General features: G+C 43.5%; 1 protein-coding gene across 1 annotated transcript in view; it reads right to left on the minus strand.

Moving 5' to 3' along the window:
* Positions 1 to 14,071, minus strand: part of TRAPPC9 (trafficking protein particle complex 9) — a 743,379-nt gene that overhangs the window by 513,541 nt on the left and 215,767 nt on the right. Inside the window, exon 17 of the mRNA XM_037803518.1 lies at positions 10,781 to 10,899. Coding sequence (XP_037659446.1) covers positions 10,781 to 10,899 — 119 coding nt within the window. The remainder of the gene's footprint in view (positions 1 to 10,780; positions 10,900 to 14,071) is intronic.

Consider the following 14,071-nt stretch of genomic DNA (forward strand, 5'->3'; position numbering starts at 1 on the left):
CAAATGAAAGGTTGGAGCAGATTATATAGGGCCTTAATACCCCAAACTGAGGAGGGTTATTTGTTTTTGAGAAAAATCAAGAGAAAAAAAAATCAAGAAGGCAAGCCTTGTGGCAGGGAGATGAGTTGCTAGGCACATTTAACGATTTAAAAAAAAGACGTTGAGAATGCACACCGAGGCAAAGAGGAGGTGGAGTAGGGATAGTTAAGACAAAGAACAGACAGAGCAGAGTGACACCGATGGGTGTTGGCAGTACTGGGGAAGGAGCAGCCTAGAAGGATGCCTGGTTTCCCGCTTGCACCACTGAGTAGATGGCAACTCCTTTCATCAACCGAGTAAACACAAAGATGAGCAGGTCTGGACGGAATACCAGCGCATCCAAATGTGGAAATAATGAATTTGAGGTGCTTTGGGGACTGCCAGGTAAAAATGTCAAAACAGCTAACCATTTGGAATTCAGATGAGAAATAAAGATTTCAGTCATTAGCATAGAGTGGGAATTGAGGTTATGGAAGTTTATGAAATCGTTCAGGAAAAATATGGTATAAGAAGAAGAGAGGGCTAAGGACAAAACAATCCAATGATTGGGATGCAGACACAAAGCAGGAGCCAGTGACGGATGATCGGGAGGAACAAGTCCATGCAGGGGGGGAGAGGAGGTGCCTGGGCTGGAGGAGGACCCTGTAGGGAGCAGACAGACACCGTGCTGCCCGAAGAGGACTGAAAAGTGGAAGCTGTGGTGGGGAGTCAACCCCTCACCTCAGCAAGGTGAAGAGTACAAGAAGGGAGGAGAAAAGAAAGAAGAAAGAGTGGCAGCTACAGAGAAATGCATGGTTGAGAAAAGGAGTTGTTCTTTTTGTCTAGATTTCTAACAGAGAAAAAGATGGAACATATATGCTGAGGGACTACCAAAAATTGCTCAAACCTGGGTGTGCAGATGAATCTCCTCAGGAATTTCTGACCTGTCCCCAAACCAGAACCCTCAGAGACATATTTGGAAGATCAGGGTGTGCAAAGGAATCTGCATTTTGGCAAACACCCACTCATGCAGGTGATGTTCATGGACTCGGAAAAACATGGGCCAATGTTAAAAGCCCCAAGAGAGAATAATTGATGTAGAACACAGTGAAAGAATTAGCCTCTGATAAGAGGAGAATCATATCTCCCTCTGGGATCAAATAGGTGGAAATGCAAATGTATTCCAGATGGAGAGAAGGAAGTTGAGAAAGTTTCTGTCTATGGACTCCATTTATCTTGGAAAAAGTCATCTGCTGAGAGCCAGGGTGTAAGAGAGGGGCAGAGGGTTTGAAAAGGACAGCACACAGACAAGAGCAGGACCACAAACACACTTGTCAATATTTTTTGAATGAATGAATGTTCAGTGGTGGGAGAACCCTATAGTGCAGATAAGCATACTTCCCCTACAGTATTAAAATTCATGAGAGTAAATGAGGAAGGACAGGGCGGGGCAAGATGGTGGATTGGTGAGGTATATGTTTTACTTACTCCTCCAGGAAAGTAGATAGAAAGCCAGGAACTGCGTGGACACCACAGAGCAATCTGACTTTTGGCATACTTCATACAACACTCATGAAAACGTGGAACTGCTGAGATCAGCGAAATCTATAAGTTTTTGTGGCCAGGGGACACAGCCAGCCCAGCAGAGAGGAGATTGGCATAGCAAAAAACAGCAAGACAAACTCAAAAATAAAAGCAGATGCTTTTTGGAGTTCTGATGAACATAGAAAGGGGAAGGGCAGAGCTCAGGCCCGCAGGCTCATTTGCAAAACCCGAAGAAAAACTGATCTCTCTGCCCCCTGGATCTTTCCTTAATAGCCCTAATTGCTTTGTCTCTTAGCATTTCAATAACGCATTTGATCTGCCGGGAGGGCCCTTTTTTTTTCCTTTTTTTTTTTTTTTATCTTTTTTTCATTTTCTAAAACAATTACTCTAAGAAGCCCAATACAGAGAGCCTCAAAGACTTCCAATTTGGGCAGGTCAAGACAAGAGCAGAACTAAGAGAGCTCTGAGACAAAAGGCAATAATCCAGTGGCTGAGAAAATTCACTAAACACCACAACTTCCCAAGAAAATGGGGGCGTCCTCCCACAGCCATCATCCTGGTGGACAGGAAACACTCCTGCCCATCGCCAGCCCCATAGCCTAGAGCTACTCCAGACAACCGAGTGTGACAGAAGTGCTTACAATAACACGCATACACCACAAAACTGGGCGTGGACATTAGCCTTCCCTGCACCCTCAGCTGGTTGTCCCAGACTTGGGAAGGTGGAGCAGTGGGAATTAACAAGCCCCATTCAGACATCATTTCAGCAGACTGGGAGCCTCCCTACACAGCCCAGCAGCCCAGAACCACCCTGGGGGGACGGCACTCACCTGTGACATAGCACAGTCATCCCTCAACAGAGGAACAGGGGGTGCAAGGCCTGGAAGAGGGACCCACTCACAAGTCTCAGGGGCCACACGCCAATACCAAGGACTTGTGGGTCAGTAGCAGAGACAAACTGTGGCAGGACTGAACCAAAGGATTAGACTATTGCAGCAGCTTTAAAACTCCAGAACACCAGGGAGATTTGATTGTTAGAGCCGCCCTCCTCCCTGACTGCCCAGACACACACCCCTTATACAGGGGGGCAACACCAACTACACACGCAAGCTTGGTACACCAACTGGACCCCACAAGACTTACTCCCCCACTCACCACAGAGGCAAAGCAGGGGAGAACTGGCTTGTGGAGAACAGGTGGCTCGTGGACGCCACCTGCTGGTTAGTTAGAGAAAGTGTACTCCACGAAGCTGCAGACCTGACAAATCAGAGATAAGGATTTCAATTGGTCTATAAATCCTAAAAGAACCCTACCAAGTTAAGCAAATGCCAAGAGGCCAATAACAACAGAAAATTTTCAAGCACATGAAAAAACCAGACAATACGGATAACTCAAGCCCAAGCACCCAAATCAAAAGATCAGAAGAAATACAGTACTTAGAGCAACTAATTAAAGAACTAAAGATGAACGATGAGACCATGGCACGGGATATAAAAGACATCAAGAAGAGCATGGAACAGGATATAAAGGACATCAAGAAGACCCTAGAAGAGCATAAAGAAGACACTGCAAGACTAAATTAAAAAAACAGATGATCTTATGGAAATTAAAGAAACTGTTGACCAAATTAAAAAGATTCTGGATACTCATAGTACAAGACTAGAGGAAGCTGAACAACGAATCAGTGACCTGGAAGATGACAGAATGGAAAATGAAAGCACAAAAGAAAGAATGGGGAAAAAAATCAAAAAAATTGAAATGGACCTCAGGGATATGATAGATAATATGAAACGTCCAAATATAAGACTCATTGGTGTTCCAGAAGGAGAAGAAAAGGGTAAAGGTCTAGGAAGAGTATTCAAAGAAATTGTTGGGGAAAACTTCCCAAATCTTCTAAACACTATAAGTACACAAATCATAAATGCCCAGCATACTCCAAATAGAATAAATCCAAATGAACCCACTCCGAGACATATTCTGACCACACTGTCAAACACAGAAGAGAAGGAGCAAGTTCTGAAAGCAGCAAGAGAAAAGCAATTCACCACATACAAAGGAAACAGCATAAGACTAAGTAGTGACTACTCAGCAGCCACCATGGAGGCAAGAAGGCAGTGGCACGACATATTTAAAATTCTGAGTGAGAAAAATTTCCAACCAAGAATACTTTATCCAGCAAAGCTCTCCTTCAAATTTGAGGGAGAGCTTAAATTTTGCACAAAAAAACGAATGCTGAGAGAATTTGCTAACAAGAGACCTGCCCTACTGGAGATACTAAAGGGAGCCCTACAGACAGAGAAACAAAGAAAGGAGAGAGAGACTTGGAGAAAGGTTCAGTACTAAAGAGATTCGGTATGGGTACATTAAAGGAGAGTAAATGAATGTCATTCACCAGAGTCAGCTGGTTCCTTCTCAAGATGCAATAGAAGCAGGTAATTTAAAGGATGGGATTTGCACCACACTCCCTCCTACCCTCCACCCTCAGGTGGTAGCACACCTCACATATGCTGGTATCACATCAAAACTAAAAAAAAAAAAAAAAAAAAAAAAAAATCAATCTCCATTTGTTCACAAAATGAAAACAGACATGCAGTTCACAACAAACCAGGCAAAAGTATTATTGCCCAGAAATTTCCAATTTTTTTGTTCTTAAGATATTTTATTGTGAAATATAGCACAGATTGACAAAATTGCATAAAATAAATGTAAAGGTTAATGAACTATTATAAAGCAAACACCCCTGAAACTACCATACAAGTCAAAAAAGAGAATTTTGCCAGCCACCGAGGAGTCCACAATTTGCCTCATCCCAATCATAATCCCCTTCCTCCACCCAAAGTAACCACTATCCTGGCATTAAAATAATCACTTCCTTGCTTTATTATTATTATTATCATTATTATGATTAATCATTTCACTACCTAAGCATGCAGCTGTAAACCCTATAGTTTAGTTCTGCCTGTTTTTCTTTTTTTCAGATATGTCGTTTAAATCCCTTTTAAACCCCAGGCAGCCCTCTCATCCCCCCCACCCTTCCCCACTGTTTTTCACTTCTAATTTGTTTGTTGAAGGAACCAGGCTGTTTGACTGTAGTTTCCCACAGTCTGGACTGCTGATTGCAGCCTCATGATGCAGTTTAACAAGTTTTTCTGTCCCTGAGTTCCTGGAAATTGGCAGTTGGAGCTGTGGGGCCGCGCAGGCGCAGGGCTGGGGTGGGGGCACACGGCATGGGGGAGGTGCTCAGTCTTCATCCGTTAATCCACTAGGGATTGCAGAGTGATGCTATTCCAACTCTACCATTCCTCCTAGAGTGCTAGCTGGAATACTTCTGAGAGAGAAACCACACCCTCCTCATCAACTATGAGGCTGTCCAATAGGACAGTTTATATGGGAAAGGCAGATAAATGCTCCTTACCATTTTCAAAATAATGAATTGGTTGCCTATCATTTTCCAAACATGAATAATTCTTTTTAGTACCAAATGAACTAATGGATTGAAACAGAGTTATCATCCTTACTGATGCCAAATCGCCAGTGGCAGCCCCTTCGAGTTGATTCCTGGGTCCTTTTGACACAGCCCTGGTAGTCTTTGATCTTCCAAGATCATCCTGTTGCACTTCCGGCTCCACACCTGGAATCAGCCATTACCCCGAGAAGCCCTTGTTTCTTCCAGCAGGAAAGAGTGTTTCAAGACCGTGATGTACACACTGGGAATGCTCCCTGATGCTGCCTTGGTCAGTTTCTAGGCCCTGGTAGTGGACACAACTAAGAGATAGTTTGGATGGATGGACGGATAAACGGGTGGACTGACAGACGTTTGGACAGATGGAAAGGACAGATCGATCTTTTAAATTGTGATTTCTTACTGATCTTTTCAATTCAAATTCTGGACCACAGGGTTTTTACTTAACCTCTTTTATCTCACATCAGTAACCTCCTTTCTCCCACACCAGAAACCTAGATCAAGACCAGATTTAGATGAATGAATTAGATTATCAGAAAATTAAGCATTTACTCTATTCCATATTACATACACAGTTTCAGAATATTAATAACAATACCAACACTATCTCTATCAAAAGAATTACTGAAAACAGTTTAAAAATTACTTTCACATACAATTTCCCCATGCTTCCTCACCTTTTAAGTAATTGTAATGTATCCATATTGTTAGAGCATCTAGCCATGACACACTACATTCTCCTTTTTGGCACTCATTTTAGTCTTAGCTACACGTGATAGGTTGAATTATGTACCCCAATAAACATATGTTCTTATTCTTAATCCAGGTCCCTGTGCATGTCCTTGTAAAAAGGACCTCTTAAGGATGTCATTTTCAGTTAAAATGCTAGTGAAGGTGCTGTTCTTTTGTAACTTGTACCATTTTCTTAATGTCCTTTAGCTCATTTTTGAACAGTTTATAATTTTCATCAGTGTTGTGAGCATGTTTTTCTGGCACGCTTTCACGGTTTTCGTAGATGTTATCCTGCTCCTTACTCTGTTTTCATTATAACTTTGTATGGGATTTGACCTTGATCCTTTCCTGCTGACCATTTTTATATGAAATTGATTTACTTGCACTTTTAGGAAGCATGCTTCAAGATAGCTTTTCTAACTCTGATAAATCTACAGCTCTTCTGTGTTTTTGTGTAGTGCTCAAAAATACAGCAGCTTATTTTCTCAGATCACTTGGCTCTGTTCTACTCCTCCATTTTCAGCCAAACCTTCTCTTTCCTTTCCTCTATTATCCCACCTCTATTCCCAGCAGAGTCTCCTGAGTTGGGGCTTTGTCCTAGAAGAATTTTTTGCATTCATCTACTATTGGAATGTGTGAAACCTGTCCAGGTTTCAGCTGCTATTCTTATTTTGGCCCACTGAACTTCCCAATGAGTACCTACTGGCTGTTTGGGGATTCTTCAGAAGACCAATTAACTCACTGTTCCCTGCTTCCTCTTGCACAGATGCTGGAACCATGAAAGCCTTGTAACTATCAGTGATTTGTCAGCATCTACTTATATTTGGAGGTTCACAGAGGTACCCTGGTATCTAGTTTTATTGAATACATTATCCATGGGTATTTTCCTGTCTAGCTGCTCAGTCTATTTTGGAAGATAATTCAGGGATCTCCAAAACCTGTCACACCTTACCATCATCTTCCAAGATTTCTAATTTTAAAGATCATAGGAAAAGAATATACCAGTTTCAAGGTGAATATCTTCTTTTACCCTAGGTTTGTTGTGTGAGAATGACAGAGAGATGTCTCCCAAGAACTTGAGATAAGGGAAATAAGTTGCTTTCTAAGTTCAACTAGAAATCAAAACACAGTAGATCAAAGCAGTGCTCTACAAAGCCATTTTTTCCTCCCTATCTTTTCTTTTGAAAAATATCAAACCTACAGAAAAATTACCAGAATAGAAATGAACACCCATATACCCTTTATCTAAGGCCACTAATTTTTAATAATTTGACACATTTGCTTTATCTCTCTCTTTATTCACATTCACATGCTTTTTCTTTCTTTTTTTTTAGCTGAATCATATCAAAGTAACTTGCAGGCATAATTATATTTTACCCTTAAATACTTTAGCATATATTTCTTAAGAAGAAGGACATTCCACTATAATTTCATTATCACACCCAAGAAATTTATCATTGATACAATATTATCTAATATATAATTTATATTCAATTTCTCCAATTGTCTCAAAAATGTCTCTAGAATCTTTTTTTTAAAATCCAGGATACAATTAAGTATCATGCATAGAACTTTGTTGTTATACCTCTTCAATCTCCTTTAAACTACAACAGCCCTCCTCCCTGTTTTTACAAAGTGGGAGTAATAATGATAGTATCTACCTTAAAAAATTGTTGAGTAGATTAAATAGAAATAATGCAAATAAAGTGGTCAGTTCAGTCCTTACATGCCATATATGACAACCCTTCCACCTGCCTTCAGCCCATGCTTGATCAGTATCCTAGTTTGCGGGACAGCTATCCTTATTGCTACAAATTTATAAAGTGGCATCTGCTTTCTGTAACTGCAGTTAATATGAGTCCACACCTGAAAACAGTCCCCATGCGATCCCCAGTTGGGTGTTTCTGGGACTGCCAGACTGCGAGCCCCGTGGGGTCATCTCCCGGTTCCCAGAGCCCACACCTGCCACTGGGTCTACAGGCTCCTTCTGGGGACTGATGAAGCCTCAGGCAGAACTAACCGCACACAGCAACGCATCACCCACGGACCAACGCTGCAAGGGTGTTGTGTGGGCCCCTGGTGTCCGTCCTCTGTAAAGTGTACTCAGGTTATGGACATTAGATTCTCCGTCTCAAATCCCATGACGGCTATGTGAACAACCACCCAGAGCTTCAATTAACCAACAACAATAAACAGGGCATCCAAATAACAGCCATGCTCTATTTCACATCTGTGCTATATCTAACGGACCAGAAATTAGGAGGATGGCCCAAGCCAGTCAGAAACCATAATTCTAGTTCTATTTGTTTTGGTTTTATTTAAAAGATAGAAAAAGGCATTCTCAGACTGCAGAGCCCAAGCTGCAATCCTACTCTCAGTTTAGAAAGGCAGAATGAATGCTCCGGACCCCTCTGAAGCCAAAGGCACATGTACAACCACATAGCAAAATATGTCAGCATTGAACACATCAACTCAGCCACCAAAACAGAGTTAAGGTCGCAACCTGACGCCACAGGTGATCAGCAGCAGAAGGGGCATCAGTCTCCCTCACTTCTCAAGCCCAGATACTCAGCAGGAAGAAGCCTATTTTACTAGACACCCCGGGGGAAGATATCTAAAGCGTTCCCAGGACAGGCAACGGGCACCATTTATTCTGCCACACTCCCTTCTTGGGAAAAAGAAAAGACAGAACTAATAGAACCATTTGTCTACCGATAGAAAATGCATTCTGATGCTGTAAAGCAGTTTATGAACAGAAAAAGAAATCCTCTCCTTCTGATTTTTTAAAGGCCTGGTATAATGTTAAATCCACTTGACATTTAGAATTTCTAATAAATCCAACAATAAACTTGTTTCCTACCTTCATTAATAATATTAAAAATTTTTTATTAAGTACCAGCAGTATACAAGGACTCTCAAGATGGCTATTAAACACTGCAGAAAGTAAGGGAGAGCAAATTTATGCAGTGGCATGTTAGATCTTAATATAGTAACTGTTATAAAAAAAATAAACAAAGCAGTCCATTTCTGGATCTCCAGCACAGAGATTTCAGTACAAATCTCTTGACTCAGAACTTTGAGACCTTCCACAATGCTTTACAGAAGTCTTCGGAGGCAAATCCTCACGAGACTGAAGAGGATACAATCCTGAACACCCACGTCGCGGGGAGGAGAGGAGTGAGGGGCCTCCTGCACCCATCCAGGCCACAAACATGCAACTGCCCTTTGGCCCGGCTCATTCGAGACATTGTGTGAACAGGACTGAACAAGACAGAGGAGGTTCTAAAGGATGGAGATGGATGGACAGGAAAAACTCGGACAAGATAATTTCAGGGAACAAGTGCTAAGAAGCAAGGGTGCGGGGTGAGGTGACAAGAGCAATGGTGAGAGGAAGTGCTAATTTAGCAGAGTGGTCAGGGATGGCCTCTCTGTGAAGGGGACACCTGAACCGAGATCTGAATAGGGGCGAGTCGTATAAAATGTGGGGCCAAGCATTCAGGCTAAGAGAAGGGCAGGTACAAGGCCCCCAGGCAGAAATAGGCCGGTGTGTTTCTGGAACAAGGTGGCCAGGGTGCCTGGAGACTTCTCAAAGGGGGAAGAGTGTGGAAGGTAATTTCTTGTCATAGGAAGCAAAACACACAGCTAATCCTGCAGCCTCTTGCATTCAGTGTGACAGCATCATCTCCTAAGCATGCAGGTATGGCTGGGAGAGACTAGCCAGTGAAGAGAATTCCATCCCCAAAGGAAGAGAGAGAGGCAAGAGATCTAGCAAGGTGCTCTCCTGCTCTGGAGCGAAACCCCCACTTAGTAACTGACAATCAGGCCTCTGGGCCACTGTACATGGTGCTCCCTCAGCCTGAAGGGCCCATTTTATTCTTCACCGAGGAAACCTCCTGGTGCAAGTCAGATGTCAACTCACAGGCCTCCCCAATGGGATCAGCTGCATCTGCATCCCAGTCTTAAGCCTCAATGTGCTGTAATCACCGATTTACTTTCTGCCTGACCCTCTGGGTAATAACGAGCCACAAAACAGCACACTGGTTATGAGTACTGGCTCTAGAATCAGGCTGCCTGGGTTCATAGCCCAGCTCTGCCATTTCCCAGCTGGGTGACCTTCGGAAAGTTACTCAACCTGTGTCTTACTGCCCTCATTTGTAAAATGCGGACACTAATGGCACCTATCTCATAGGGCTGTTCTGAAGAGTAAGTTAATTTATGTAAAGCTCTCAAATGTTAGCTATTATTCTTCTCCAGGTGATGGGCCATGACTCATTCAACTTTGTTTTCCAAGAGCTGAGCCAATGCTTGTCTCATAAATAATTAAATGTTTTCTAAATGAATAACGGAGGGTGGGGCGGGAAATATAACTAACACTTGTTGAGCCATTACCATATTCCAGGTGATGTGCAAATTCTCAAACAACCCTAAAAATGGGTAGTATTACCATTGTATAGATTAGGAGATGAAGGTGTAGACAGGTTAAGTAATTCACCCGAAGTTTTATAGCTGGTAACTTCTAGAGATCAGAATCCACTGACAAACTCCAGTAATACCCCACAATGCCTCAAAATGAATGTATAAAGCATTCCTCATAATTTTACATAATTAATCTAGGAAATTTTATCCCTAATCAGCTAGTACTAATGTTACAACAAATAAAAATCCCCGTTTTCTCCAGATTCCATTTCCTTACAGAAATCACCAGACTATGGAAGAGAACTTATCACCACAGCTGTCCAAAAGATCACAGCAGTTATACTTGGAAACATGGAGTAATTCTACATTCCACTAATCTGGGATGACCTCCTGGCAAACAGGAGCAAAACAGTAGAGTGGGGATTGAGAAACAGCTGAGCCTACAGACAGACAGGAACTCACTCTGTTCCCAGTGCCCAGGAGAAGCCCTGAGCAGCTCAGCTTACTGGACGATCAGCAAGTAAACAGAAAGAGAAGCAGGCGCCCGGGGTGCTCCACGGCGCACTGGGGACCGGGAAGGGCTGAGTGACATCGGGAAGCGCTCACCGTCGCTGAGGTCCTGCAGGAGGTTCTCCTGGCCAGAGAAGTCCAGCTTCACACGGACGTTGACGGTGAAAGTGGCGATCTTTCCAGGTTGCAAAGGAAACTGGGCCAGGGTTTCTCTTCTAGCTTCCAGCTCAAAAAATCACATACAATTTTTCTACAATAACAATTGTAATGTTTATGAAGATGTAACCAAAGTAAATACGCAACTTACCAACTCCCTAGAAAACTCTAATACATTCTCAAAAGAAAAGTGAAAAAGCATTTAAAATGTTATAGATCAAAGTACCAATAAAACTCTGGAATCAGTGTACCTCTCTTTATATAACGAGGCAAAAGAGGCAAACTAGCAGGTATTATTAAAAGCATCAAGCTTCAAGTCAAGTATATTTACTCCTAGTAAGCAGCTTCTTCTCACTGACAAAATAAATGCCATTTTTTTTTGCTATTATAAAATAAATCAGAGTTAAAGTAAATTTCTCTGTAACAAAATATTTCTCTATTTCATCATCTTGAAACAGACAGATCCAAGTTTAGTGGGGCAAATCCTATACATTGAGAAACACTCTTTTTTAAAAAAAAAAAAAAAAAAGAATACAAAAGCAGGAATGAAAATGAGATATAGCACCTTGGACACGACCTGCAGAAGTGAGGGCCTGTGAAGCTTAAGCTTCTTTGGCTTGAGTGCAATCCTGACTCTCTCCTTAAGAGACCCTAAGATTTGGAGCCAAATACCTTGCATTGATACCTTTTGACACTTATTAAGTGTAGTACCATGGAGAGTAATGGTTCCTTTAAGCCGAAGTTCCTTCATCTATAAAATGGGATAACAACTACTATCTCACAGAGTTGTTTTATAGATTGAGCAAAATAGTATCTGGAAAGAGCTGACAAGATTACGGCACTTTACAAACTGAAGGTAAAACCACTAGGGAAGGAGGCGAGAATGGGAGGAATCGGAGGATGAGGGCACCATGTGCACCCCTGAGGAAGCAGCTGGGTCACCCCCAAGGCTGCAGCCTGTGCCATACACCCACCCCAGCCCCCCAACAGTCCCCCTTCCACCAGACCAGCCCCTGTGGTTCCCACTCTTCCAGAAGGCCCTCACTTCCAGCTCTGCTAACACCTCCCCCTGCTGTCCTCCAGCCCAGAGGTGGGAGCTGCTTGCTGCTGCTGCGACCCTCTGGGTTGCCCCACCATCTCCCGTTGTGCAAACCAATTCTCCGTGCCAAATTTCCTCTCTCTAAATAAAGAACGGAAGCTCAGAGAGATTAAGTAACTTGTGCATGGTCATGAGCTAGGGAGAAGATCTAGGCATCTAGCTCCAAATGACTCCAAAGCCATTACATTACACTTCCTGGACAAGGATGCCCCTGTGGTAGGGTGGTATAAAGTCCTACTCTTAGGACGCACAAGCCAACCTCACAAGAATTCAGTGGAAGACATGGCTTGACCAGGGTCCACATGAAAGAAAAAAGATCTGTGGGTTTTGCTGATTGCAAGGATATGAGGTTAAAGTAAGTCACATCTTCCTAGAGGTGTGCTCAGTCAGGGCACAGTCCATCAGAACCGGCGAAGCTCTGGTCCAAAGAGGCTAACAGACCACATTTATGTCTCGGTGCTAGCCTTGGAAGGGATGCTAACCAACAGGAACAGACCGGGGTTGGCTTCCTTGAGAGGTGTTTAGAAACCACATCACTTCATCTGTTTACTTATTTATTCAATACCTCAAAAGTACCAATGATTTCCACATGTTGTCTCACTTAATGTTCAGGATAACCCAGTGAAGTAGCGGTCATTACCCCATTTAACCGAGGAAACCAAGGAAGTTAACGTATGTGACCAATGTCATTCAGATGGTTTAAGTAGGAGACTTAGCATATAATGGGTGCTCAATAATATACTGGGTGTTTATTTTAGAATGATCTAGAAAAATACAGCTGAGAAACAGGTGACTGAATTGTTGAGAGTGCTGGTTCCTGGAAAGTAGGGCTTTTACAACAATGTGAGGTATGAATCCCTGGGTTGGGGTGGATTCAAGAAGCTGTGGGTGTTGAAAAAGACTCATGGGAATTTAGAGTCAGAAATGGAAATAGAGAATTGGAGGGAAGCATGAATCTCAAATAATGAAGAAGGAAGGGTCAATAAGAATAACCAAAAGTGGAAGAAAGTGAGTCACAGATCCAAGATTAGCCACTATAATTACAGGATAAAAATCTAAAGGTTTCAGCTAGAGCTTTGGGGAGAAATAGCAAGGGGTGCAAAACAATGATTCCTTTCATATTTAACTACCATAACAGGCTTCTGAAGCATCTGCTGTGAAACCTGCCCCAGCACACAACACTAGGCTCTGCTGCTTGGCGGGATGTGTGGATGCCACTCTTGGGGTCAGTCCTTCAGAAGGTGAGTCACGCACGCCCAAAAGGGACAGAGACGTGCCTTGTGACCAAAAGCTTCCAAACTGGAAAAGAACTCGTGATAGCTGGAAACTATGCTGGCCCTGGCTGGGCTCAGCAGTCTACTCTCTGTACTTAGCTCCCGGGACACTAACCAGACCCTCCCAGCTCTGCTTACAGAACAGCATCCAGAACACCCTGCGGCCCAGTGAATCAGTGACATCCTCCTCAAAAGACAAAAGTCTGACATTCCTGAGAATCAGCTAAGAAAAGAGTCATGGAGACCCTGCACGTAAGAGCTGGCACATCAATATCTAAATCTAATCACTAAAGCTGGAATAAGACATGTGAGAAAACACAGGATTGAGGAATTGCTCATGCCCACCTCACGAAAATCCAATGTCATCGCTGACCTGATAAGAATGAATCACTGTGGACCCCTACCCCCTTCCTTTACCTATAAAACCCTAACTCACATTCCCACTTCGAGCTGGTTTGGGGAAGAGTCCTCCAGCTTCTGTGTAGCGCCGGGTCAGGCCGCCCCTCTTTGGGAAGAGCCGCGCTGGCGGGATCGCTCGGAGCCATCGCAGAGAGGAGGCACAGCCCGGGTGGAGCACAGGGCCCTCTCCCCATCAGCCGACAGCGCCTCTGAGGAGCGGCTGGGACATGCTGCCCTGGGCGCAGACCTTGGCCCCATCATGCTCCTCCGGCTGGAACTGTCTCCCTTGCCCCTGGCCCTCTCTGCCTGGCTGCCTTCCCCACCATCTCCCAGTGCTCAGCCCAGAGTGCTCACCAGCGCGCGGCCACACCACCCGCAGCCCCTGAACTAGGGGGCTCTTCCCTGGTGCTGCCATACCCCGCAGGTGCCTCTTGGCAGGCTCTATCCTCCATATCGTAA

This window comes from Choloepus didactylus, chromosome 14, assembly GCF_015220235.1.
Source record: "Choloepus didactylus isolate mChoDid1 chromosome 14, mChoDid1.pri, whole genome shotgun sequence".
Lineage (NCBI taxonomy): Eukaryota > Metazoa > Chordata > Mammalia > Pilosa > Megalonychidae > Choloepus > Choloepus didactylus.